The sequence below is a fragment of the Saimiri boliviensis genome, chromosome 14 (assembly GCF_048565385.1).
Source record: "Saimiri boliviensis isolate mSaiBol1 chromosome 14, mSaiBol1.pri, whole genome shotgun sequence".
Taxonomy (NCBI): Eukaryota; Metazoa; Chordata; class Mammalia; order Primates; family Cebidae; genus Saimiri; species Saimiri boliviensis.
The window spans coordinates 50,469,690-50,481,283 of NC_133462.1; the positions used below are offsets into that span (position 1 = coordinate 50,469,690).

The 11,594-nt window shown below is 58.1% G+C and overlaps 1 protein-coding gene across 1 annotated transcript; it reads left to right on the forward strand.

Moving 5' to 3' along the window:
• The first annotated feature begins 4,306 nt into the window (after nucleotides 1-4,306).
• On the forward strand, nucleotides 4,307-11,539 carry LOC141581156 (uncharacterized). Its single transcript, XM_074385704.1, is given in 7 exon segments — nucleotides 4,307-4,442; nucleotides 4,939-5,082; nucleotides 6,151-6,290; nucleotides 8,022-8,143; nucleotides 9,430-9,499; nucleotides 10,513-11,225; nucleotides 11,227-11,539. Coding segments are annotated over 7 exon segments (1,566 nt in total). The 3' UTR covers nucleotides 11,468-11,539.
• The last annotated feature ends 55 nt before the right edge of the window (nucleotides 11,540-11,594 follow it).

An 11,594-nucleotide genomic window follows, 5' to 3' on the forward strand; every position in this document is an offset into this window, starting at 1 on the left:
TCCAAGGAGCACGCTAGGGGAGGGCGGCCAGAGGGCACTCACGTGACCAGCCCATGGCGCTGGTGCTGCTGTTCTGATCCGGCCCCTGCAGTGTGGCCAGCTGCACCAGGAGCTCGGAGCCCTCGGACAGCTGGGCCCAGGAGAAGCTCCAGACCTCCAGTCTCCTCCCTTTCCAGAGCCAGAGGCCTCAGGCTATAAAGCTGCATCTGGAAGCCACCCCTCCCCCTTGGTGGGGAACTCCAGGAAGCCCTCAGGGCAGGAGGCTGGCTGGCAAGGCTCAGCTCAAGTTGGCAGGAGGAGCAGGGACTGGAGGAAGGACTAGGAAGAAACAGATGTGGGGTCACCTGAATCCCCTGCCTCTCCTCCCCATGAGCTACACCTGTCTCTTCAGTCCCCAAGCCAGCTGCCAGCACTCCCAGCCTAAAACCCCAGCTTCCACAGGGCTCAAAGGCTGCCCTCCATTCCCTCCCAGAAACCCTCTAAAACAGACGCCTGCCCAGACACCTGCTGCTTCCTCCCTGACTGTCCACCCCTGAGGGCATGGCGCCCACCCTCTCACACCTCTTAGGGCTGCTCTGAGCTGGTCTCCAGCTCACCTGCTGACATTCAGTTCCCACAAGGTCTCTGTCTCGGGCCTGTGGGCCTTGATGCACACGCTTAGCCTCCTGCTAAGGCCCTGAGCTGTCCTCCCCAGCCCCACCAGAGGCCCCTGGGCAGGACCACATCCTGTTCCCCACCAGCCTGCTCACTCAGCTCACTCTTCTCCAGGAAACCTCCTCTGACTTTTTACGCAGGTGTCCCAGAAGGGTCTGCCTTCTAGAAGGTGGGCAGACCCTTTTTTAGAAGGGGTTTGCTCACTTGTGCAGCGGCCCTGGCCATGACATTCCTCATGCTCTCCCATGACTGATAGCAGAGAGGTGGGTAGCGGTGGGCCACGAGTGGTTAATCATAACAACAGGTGTCAGTCCTAAAAGATTAGACTGAACCACATAAAATTCCCCGAGATTCAGCTGTTTTAACTTATAGGAATTTTCTTTCTTTCTTTTTCTTTCCTTCTTTCCCTTCCTTTCTCTCTCTCTCTCTTTCTCTCTCTCTCTCTCTTTCTTTTTTTTTTTTTGAGGCAGAGTCTTGCTGTCTTGCTCCATCACCCAGGCTGGAGCACAGTAGTGCAGTCTCAGCTCACTGCAACCTCCACCTGCTGGGTTCAAGTGATTCTCCTGCCTCAGCCTCCTGAGTAGCTGGTACTACAGGCGCCTGCCACTACACCCAACTAATTTTTGTATTTTTAGTAGAGACAGGGTTTCACCTTGTTGGCCAGGCTGGTCTCGAACTCCTGACCTTATGAGCCGCCCATCTCGGTCTCCCAAAGTGCTGGGATTACAGGCGTAAGCCACCGCACCCAGCCACTTATAGGAATTTCATATGGTTCAAGCTAATGCATTATGTACATTCCAATTGGTGCATTAACAGGTATTATGATATATAAAATCATATGCTATATATGTATATACATAATATATGCCATCTTGTTTACTTGTCTTCCTGGACTTTTCATCATTTTTGGCCTCAGCAACTGGTTTCATACCAAGAAAATGGGAGTCATTCATTAAATATTTGTGGAATGGATGGACGGATAGATGGATGGATGGATGGATGGATGGATGGATGGATAGTGGATAGATAGTGGGTAGATAACCAACCAGGTGGAAGGAGGTAGAAATTGCTTGCAAATAGATTCATGAAAGGCCTCATCTTGTACTCATGGCCTTCTGAGTCAAGAATATGGCACGCGGGCCGGCCACAGTGACTCACGCCTATAATCCCAGCACTTTGGGAGGCTGAGGTGAGCAGACTGTTTGAGGTCAGGAGTTCCAGACCAGCCTCGCCAACATGGTGAAACCCTGTCTCTACTGAAAAAAAAAAAAAAAAAAAAAAAAAAAAATTAGCCAGGCAAGGTGGTAGGTAGGTGCCTGTAAGTCTAGTTACTCAGGAGGCCGAGGCAGCAGAATCACTTGAACCCAGGAGTTGAAGGTCGCAGTGAGCCGAGATCCCACCACTGCACTCCAGCCTGGGTGACAGTGAGATTCTGTCTCAAATAAAAAAAAAAAAGAAGAATATGGTGCACGGAAGTGCAGAGTAGAAGATGCCAGTCCCGCCCTGGGCTGGCCTCCCATAGGCTGCAGCGAGGAACTCACAGGTGTGGGTGTGGCTCCTCTGGATGCTGGAACTAACGTTCCCCAGCCAGGCCCACAGTGACACAGCGCAGCAGGAGCCGGGCACCGGACTCCTCAGAGTCAGGCTGGAATTGTCCAGGCCCAAGTCAACAAGTCTGCCCAGTGACCTCTGACTGCCCTCCTGGTACCAAGCGACCCTGTAGCCTTCCCGCTGTCCTGGTACTGGGGCCCAGCCAGTGGCCAGGTCAGAGGGGCCACCCTGCTGATAACCCCCAGTGACTGTGGTGCCAGGGGACCTGAAGAGAAGGGCAGTTTGGTGAGGGGTCCATATAGTGCCTGCAGCCCTGTGGTGCCCCCTGCCCAGCTCTTCTGAGCCTCTCCCCTGCTCTGACCACCGTCCCCTGGCAAGGCCTTCCAGCTGCAGGGCCAGGGGACACAGTGGCTGGCACTCACTTGTGTGGCCCGTGAGGCTCTGGGTGATGATTCCCAGAGTTGGGGCAATTTTCACATGGTATCGGGCCCCAGGCACCTGCTCATAGAAGGTGATGTGAGTGGTACCAGGTGGCACAGAGATGTTTCCAATGAGGCCCAGGCACCCGCACCCTCAGTGTAGAGCAGGGCCTGCCTCCCAGGCTCCTTGGTGGCCTCCAGCCCATTCAGCTGCAGCTTGGCACCACTGCCTTGTCTGGGCTGGGCTGCAGAATTTGGAGGTGAGACAGGCCCCGGAGACTGAGGCCCCACCTGCCTCTAGAGGCAGATGCCCCTGGGCAGGACCCCACCTGGCTCCCCACCAGCCGGGATTCACCATCCAGCCAGGCACTGGCCTGGGCCCAGGTATCATAGAACCCCACTAAGACCTTTAGCTCCAGAGCATAATGCCTAGTGGGCAGGGGCCCTGGGAATGTGGCATTGAGGGCCTCAGGGCCCAGAGTGATGTTCTTCTCCACTGGCCCACTTAACCTCAGAGGAAGCCATCCCGGGCACCTGGCCCTACCTTCCAGCTTGCCCAGAGCTTGGCAGGCAGGGGAGTTAATACCAGGTGGAGGGGGGGCAGAGGGATCTGTGGAGAAAAAGAAATGTGTGCAGGAAGACTTAAATAGCAGAGGGGAGGAAGCCCACTGGTTCTGTGCGGCTTCGCCATGCATTGGCCATGCCTGTCCCAGTGTGAGCAGCCACCACTTGCCACCACATCCTGGATGAACACCAGGATTTAAGGATTTAGTTGCTACCATGAGACTGTGGACAATAACAGGAATAAATACATCAAGCGACCAGATGTGCACCTGCCAGCATGGTTCTGAGTACTCCATGTGGAAACTAACACAGAGAGAAGGTAAACGACGTGTCCAGAGACACACAGCTAGTGGGTGGCAGAAACAAAACTTAGAATGCAAGCAGGCTGCCTTGTCTGCCCTTAACCACGGCACAACAGGCCTTCTCTAAGTAAAAACTCAGTGAAGTTGTGACCAAGCCAATATGGGCATTCAACCCAAGTCCAGATCAGCTCTTCCTCTCTCTGACCTTCAACTCCCTCTACCAGGAGATGGGGAGAATATGACTTCCATAGGGCTGTTCTGAGGATTCAGTGAAACAATACACAGAAAGTGCTTAGCACACAGTCCAGCACACAGAAGGGTTCAGCTGATGACTATCACCACTGTCATCTCCTCAGATAGGTGCCACCACCAGCCAACTGAGGAGCACCCCCTCTGAGCTCCCAAAACACCCTCTCCCCGGCCAGCTGTATCCTGGCTACTTGACCCACGAAGAAGAGCTGGGAAGTCTCGGCTGTGTCTCCTTTACCCCCAGGCACTCACAGGTCCACTCTGTGGCACTGGGCCCCGCTGCCCGATGGGGCCCAGCAGCAGCACTGAGCATCAGCTCATGGAAGGGGGCCCGGAGACAGCTGAAGGAAGCTGTGATGGAAGACTCCTCGTCTGACTATTGCAGTCAGGGTGGTGCCATCTAGGAGGTCTGTGAGCACCAACTGGAGCCCGGCAGCCCTCTCGGAGCCATTCCAGGAGGCTTGCCAGGCACTGGTGCCCAGGGTATGCAGTACCAGGTGATCTGGAGACACAGGGGCTAGAGGATTGATGGAGAGAACAAAGCCAGGCTCTAGAAAGGATGCTGGCATGGACGCTGGCACCACAAGCACAGAAGCCCAGGCACATTGGAACACTGCTGCCTATGAGGCTCTGGACTCTCTGCCACTCCCAGATTGGCTGCCACCCTGGGCCTTGCACAAGTGCCCACCTTACCTGTTTACTGGTGGAGGCTGGTTTCTGCTTGGAGGTTGCCAGCCCAGGTGATCACTTCCAAAATATACTCACTACCTGGCAAGAGATTGCCAGAATTACAGGACAGGGTGCCAGGGGCATGGAGATACTATGTACCCATGTCTGGGATTGTAGGTGGGAGAGAAGAAGGTGGTGGCCATCCTGCTCCCCAGGGACATCACCCCATGAGGCCTCCAGGCTGGATGGGCTCCCGGGGCTGTGGAGCTGCAGTCCATGGACAGCTGAGGGGGCTGCATCAGAGGGAGAGAGAGATGCCAACGTCAGGGGCACGGGGGCATCACCCTTCTGCTTGTAGTGCTCCTAAATGGGTCATTGAACTAGACACACTCTACAGAGAAGCTGCCCTCCCTGCCAGCACTCCAGGGCAGCCGCCTCCTGCCCAACCTCAGGCAATGCCCCTGCCCCTTCAGCCTGCAGGCCTCAGACCACTGTGGGTAGTGAGGGTGATGGTGACATTCTGCCTACAGGGTCGCAGGCCAGTCACTTCCAGCTGGCAGTGACTCCCTGGCACCAGATCCTAGAACTCAAATCTGGATGCATGAGTGTGGACCTGGAGCTGCTGCCCTTTGAGAGAGCCGAGGGGGCTCAGATGCAGGAGGCGGAGGGCATGGGTGAACCTGCCTGGCTCCGGGGCTGCACAGCTCAGAAAGAAGCTAGTGGGTCTCCCCTGGCTGGTGACGTTCACTGTCAGTGGTGGGCCTGGGGAAAAGGAGGGGCTTTCAGAACCCATTAACAGCCTTTCTGCCCTACAGAAGAAGGAAAGGCCAAAAAAAAAAAAAAAAAAAAAAAAAAAAAGCCAGGGTAGAGGCAGGGTCTAGTGTGGAAAAATTTGCCCTACACCCCCGACTCTTCACCCCTAGAACTCCCTCCCCTGCTGAAGACACCCACCTCCACTCTCCCTGCCTGGACTCCCTTCCAGGGAAGGGCATGCTTCTTCCTGCAGGAAGAAAGTGGGCAGAAACCCGGGGAGATGGACAGGGGCCTCTGGGAAGGCTACAGGAATGGGAGGGCAGGGCCAGGATCCGAGAGAAGGCTCTGCTGCCATGTCTGACAGCCCCACTCACGGCCAAGGGGCATCTCCCGGAGGCATGCCCACGGCACATCTGTTCTCCAGGCAGGCTGAGCAATCTGTCCTCACTTGCTGTGCCACACGCTGGCCCGAGTGGAAAGGGAGTGGCCTCTCCCCACTAATGCAGACCAGCTGTGGGGCCTGTGGAGCGGTGGGAGGCCTAGATGTGCCCTGGAGAGCGGGGACCCCACCCGCTGGCCTGCCCTCCATGCCCACCTTATCTCTGCCAAAAATCCCCATAGCCAGAGCAGGGCAGTGAACAGCATTGGGGGCCTCACTCCGATATCTGCAGAGTAAAGTTGGGAGGCAGCAAGGTGGGGAGCCAGTGTCCCTGGCCCTCTTTTTCCTGCTGGCTGGCAGGCAAGCAGGTGGGCAGGCATGGGTAGGAAGGGAAGAGTTTCAAGCAGAAGCAGGCAGCAGGCAGCAAAAAAAAGGGCCTGCCTCTCAGCCCCAGAGCCTGAGCCCCCATCTCTCCAGCCTTGGCAAGGCTCTTGAAGGGAGAGAAGTGGACACGGGCCCCGGGCCCAGAAGGTGGAAGGGGACTGTGACTCTCAGGCTGCGGACAGGCCCACCTCTTCCCGATGCCTCCCTACCACTCCCCCACTCCCAGCCGTTAGCTCTCCAGGGAGGAAAGTGTCCTGTGCTCTTGGGGAAGACCAAGAGGAGAGGTGGCTTTGCAAACGGACACATTTGCAGCTGGCTCTCCCATCCCTGGCCCTGGAGGAGGGGTACAGCGTCTGCTGGCAGCGGGTGCGAGATAGACAGTGTTTCTGTGGGGGTGTGTATGGTCCTGGTGACCCCATGTGGATGCGTGTTCCTGTGTCCTGGGTGGATGGCCAGCTGAGTGTGTGTCTCCTTTTCTATATCCATGTGGCGCCATGCTCTGGGGGACAGAAGCGCATCCTTTGCCCCTGAGTCACAGCAATTGTAGATCTAGAGCCTACCTGGCCCTTGGGCCTCCTCTAGCCCCACCTCACCACTGCCAGATGAGGAAGCTGATAACCAGGGAGGGGAAGAGCCCACGTGTGTGAGCAGAAAAGCTGGACTTGAAGCTGGGGGCTTCAGACTCCATAGAGCAGAGAGGGCGGACCCAGCTCCAAACCTCCCAAATTGGGGTCCTGTCAGCTGGGAATCCTCTGAGGAGCAATTCAAGTACGTAGGACTTTGCTTGCCTTCCCCAACTTCATCTCCTGGATCAGCAATGTCCACCCTGGTTCCCCTGCCCCCTCCCAACCCCCACTGGGCTTTGGGCACTGCAGAAACTCAGGCAATGAGGCTTTGCTTTACCCATGACTAGAGCCCGCAAATCACCTTGAGCTGCTCACCCAGGTGCTCCCACCCACAGACGGCTGAGGATAAGGGAGAACAGTAGAAAAGGCTTTGGGTCCTGGGAGTGAAGCCCAGGACTCTGGAACAAACTCAGGAAGTGGCAGGGGAGGTGGGGGGATGTGTGGAAAACAGACAGGTATAGAAGTCTGAACACCAAGGCAGCCTCGGTGGGAGCTGGATTCTCCTGGGCCTGCCCCACAGGGAGGACAAGCCAGCCCCAGAGACCAGCTCAGCCCGGCTCCCTGCTCAGGCCACAGCCAGGGGCTGCTTGCCCCTGCCCCGCTCCACCCAGCCCCAAACCTCAGAGCCACCCACCCAGCCCCTGGATGGGGCCTGGAAACTCAGCACTGCAGACTCAGGAGATTTTCCAGACTGTGTGTGCGCCTGCGCACATGTACTCTGTTGAAAGGCGGGGGCGGGGTAGGGGAATGTTGCAACTGACGTGAAAGGGAAGAGGTCCCAGGTCCCAGTCTGGGCAAGAGGTGGAGGAAACATCGTACCTTCTCATCCCACCCTCATCCCACCTCACCTGGGGACACCTCACTGTTCTTTCTGGTAGCCTTGATCAGCAACCGAAAAGAGGATGGGTGGTGTGGAGGTGCCCTAATTTCAAATCTAAGGAGAAGAGACGCACAGGACACAGGTCTAGGGACAGGCAGGGGGTGTCAGAACCTGCCCAAGAGTCCCCACAAAAGAGAGGCCTGTGGGGCCCAGCACAGACTCCATAGCTTGTCCTTTGGGCAGAGCCTTGAGGAGGCACCTGGCCTTAAGAGGCACAGCCGCCAGCCCCCAACCCCGCCTAGGGGACTCAGAGACAGGGCTCCTGGAGGTTCTGAGAAACAAGCAGCAACCTCCCCAGCCCAAACCTCTCCATTCAGCAAAAGAAAATGTACCACAAGGGCTGTATCTCCTCCCCAGCAACCACCCCCACAGACAAACCCACATCCTCTCCCTAGAGAACCCCTGGGGTTCCCCCCACTACCCCGAAGTCTCGGGGCACCTTACTGATTCCTTCCGGAAAGAGCCAGGCAGGAGGCAGAGGAGGGCAGAGGGCAGGTCCAGAGTCCTGGCTCCCAAATGTGAACTTGGCCTGGCCTCTTCCTACAGCTGCCCCAGGCAGCGCTCTTCTGGCCCCTCTCTGCTCTCCCACAGCCTGAAACCAGGCCTTGGGCAGCTCCCACGCTGGACCAAGGTAATTGCCGGGCAGCAGAGGAGCAGGATGGCTCAGCACAGCCAAGCGACCCACTCTCCCTGCTGCCTATACTATGGGGAAGGTGGCCAGGGAGTGGGGGAAGGGCCTAGGTCCACTGACCAGGTCATGGGCGAGCAAGGGAGGGGTTGGTATGTGTGGATCAACACTGTGCGTGTGCATGTGTGCAAACGTGGGCCATGAGCGTGTACACTCCTGTCTGGATGGATGCATGAGTGGGTGTCCAGGGACAACACAGAGCGGGAAGGAGAGGGGAGCCCCTGGGAAGAAAAGGCCACATTGTGGACTAGATGTCCATTTGGCTGGCTCTGGGCTTGGAAGAAAGGGAGGGACTCTCTTCTACCCTAAAATCTTCCTGCCAAGGTCCTGAGTTCCAGCCACAGGCAAAGAACCAGGCACTCTCCTAGACCTCCCAGCAGGCTGGCCCTGGTACCCCAGGGCTGAGCAGAGCTGGATTGCTGGTCCTTTCAGCCAGGGGCAAGGAGTATGGGACGTTCCCCTTCACCCAAAAGGTAGCAGGAGTTCCTAGGCCCGGCACAGGAGTGCAGCTTTGAGATAGGGGTGCAGGCGTCACTGTGGTCAGCCCGGACCCATCCCATGGCCCTAACAGCACTTCCCTGCCCCGCCCACCATGTCTCCCCTGCTGTCTCCCTGCCTCCTCCAGGCTGGGGCTTCCCAGATCCAGTTCTGTCTCCCCCACACAAACAGGAACATGCCTGGGCCAGTAAAGTTGGGGCAGAACAAGCTGGCTCAGGCTGGCCTAGGATTCTGGGGGCAGGAAGGATGGAGGAGCAGCCACCCCAGACCCTAGTGCTTCTCTAAAGAGGAGCCGAGGAGGGCAGCTAGGAGGGAGCAGAGCAGGTGAAGTGTGCGGGACCCAGGAGTCCTGGCCCCCAGCAGCTGACCCTCTCCCCAAGATCCTTCCCTTGAATTATTAGAGGGCAGCGGCCCTTGCCTCTGGGGGCCAACTGCAGCCCAGCAAGGAGCTCCTTACTCGCTAGGGGCTGGCAAGGAGCAAAGACTTCTGGGAATTCCAGATTTAATGGCTGCCTTTCCCTGGGGGGCTTCTGATACTGGGGACAGGGAGCTGTGGCTCACAGCCCTGGAACTGGGGGTCACTAGAGGGAGAAACAAGGGAGTCAGGATGGGTATGGCCAGAGCTCAGGAGGGCTGAGGGCACCCGAGACAGCTTCAGATGGAACAAGGCTGACTCTCATGATGCCCTGTACCAGCCCCGCCCCAGCCTGGCCTGGTGGCTTGGGATGCCCCTCTCTGTCCTCCCTGGAGTAAACTGCCCTACCCGGGATGCTGGGAGACCCCCGGGAGTGACTCCTTCCTCAACCTCCTCAGTGCTGGGATGGAAGTGCCCGGCTTCGGGGAGAAAGTCAGCAGTGAGGAGGAAGAGGGAGGCTGGGGAGCGGTGAGACCCGTGACCCCCTCACCCTGCGCTGCTCCCAGGCTCCCAGGCCCACTTCCCCAGCCAGCTCCTCCAGCTCCTGGCTCCTCTGGCCTCTGACTCCTGAGCTCTCCATGAACAAAGCACTCCACAAGCTGAGGAGGGAGGTGCTGCAAACATCCCCCAGGGGAGGGAGGAAGCTGAGGAGGAGACCGAAGCGGAGACCGAGGTTCAGGGTGGCTCAGCGACTTGGCCAAGGTCACACAGCTGATAAGCTACATTTAGACTCACATGCACAGGTCTTTCTGATTTCTGACTATTACTGTACTTTCTCTGGAGTTGAGGGTGGCTAGAACCTAAATCTCAACCCAGGAACACAAATCAATTCAAGTGACAGAAGTTTGAGAGCTGCTGGGACCTTTCAGCCCCAGGGGTGGGAAGGTTCTGGAAGGGAGAGGGAGTCACTCCCAGAAGCCTCCCAGCAGCCCGGATGGGGCAGAGTCCACTCCAGAGAGGGCAGAGAGGGGCGACCCAAGTCACCAGGCCAGGCTGGGGAGGGGCTGATGCAGGCCGTTGACGACCGGTGTCTTGTCCCTTCTGAGGCTGCAGTGGGCACCCTCAGCCCTCATGAGCTCTGGCCACACACCTTCATGGATGTCCAGGCATCCCTAAGCACAGGAGAAGAGAGAGTGGGCAGGAGGCAAAGAGTGACTGTCCGCTCCACCCTAGACCCACCCAGAGGGAACAGGGGATCCTTGAGGTCTTGCCTAACGCCCAACCACTACCCCCACCCCCAACTATCTTGCCCATCTCCTGGCTCCCAGTTTCCTTGCTCCTTGGTCAGAAGCTCAGCTTCCAACTGTCCAGCCACTGCCAGGCCTCGGTCTATGGGGGAAAGGGGTGGGCTCATAGCCGACAGGGCCTGGACCCTGGAAACTTGGGGCCACTAGGCAGACCTGCATGGGGAGGGCTTTGCCGCTTCCTCCTCCCACCCCTGTGGTGTCCTAGCTTCCTGTTCTTGATAACAATCAACACAGGCCCAGAGCCCGGCCCTCTTTCCAACCCCCACCTGCCCCCTCCTGTACCCCCAGGGCCCCTGCTACCCACCAGTGGAAACACTGACGGGTGTAGGGGGTGAGGCAGAGGCCAGTCGCTGGGTCACTGCCTGCAGGCACGGTACGGACTCTCAGGTTCCTGCTCTTTTCCACTCTGTCCTGAGCACCCGCGCCAACCCCTTTCCCAGTCCTAATCAGCCTCCTCCTCAGGGAAACCCACCCACTCCGGAGAGGAGCGCAGGCTGCAGGGAAGAAGGCGCCAGGGTCCGCTGGCCATGGAGAGACTCAGAAAAGAGCCAGCCCCTGTCCCCACTGCCAAGAGCAAGGGCAGGTGCTGGGAGGCCTCCTGAGCCTCAGAGGGTCATTCCGGTTCTGCATATCAACCCCTCCCCAGGGGGCCAGCAGAAAGCCCTCCCCGATCACCCCCTCCAGCGTGCCTACCCCTGTGCCTGTGGTACCTCATTTCTTTTTTGCTGTCACCATTTGACAGCTGAATCAGGAAAGTGGGAGGAAGAAAGAGGACGTGCATTGTGCGTGTTGGGGGCCGGGGAGGGAAGGGTGTTTGAAATATTACAAGGTAAAAGGAGGCGTGCAGCGAGCGTGAACCAGCTGGGCTGCTGGCCCGCAAGGAGCCTGCCAAGACCAGGCAGGGGCAGGGGGCAGAGGAGTCTTGCACTTGGGCGCCACCCCTCAGGTCCCAGCAGCGAAGAGGACATGGGAGTCCCGTGCTGTGAGGGCCAGAGACTGTCCGCTGTCTGTAAGTCTTCCAAGCAGATGTCAGGGTTCTGGGAGGAGGCCCGCAGAGGACTGGGGGCCCAGGGGAAGCCCCTCAGATTCCCTCCTACAAGTGGACTCTGCTACCTGCTTCCTCCTGGGCTGGGCTACACTCAGGCACGGGCTACGGAGAGCTGGGCTGTGGCGCAGGGCATGGAGATGACCTTTCCGGCCTGGCCCCGGGCCTTTCCTTCCCACTGTGAGGCACGGATTCTTGCCTCTTCCTTTTCCCCACCCCAAGTCTGTGCCACATCTGCTCTGGGAAGATGTGGTCTGTGCTTGGTCATGAA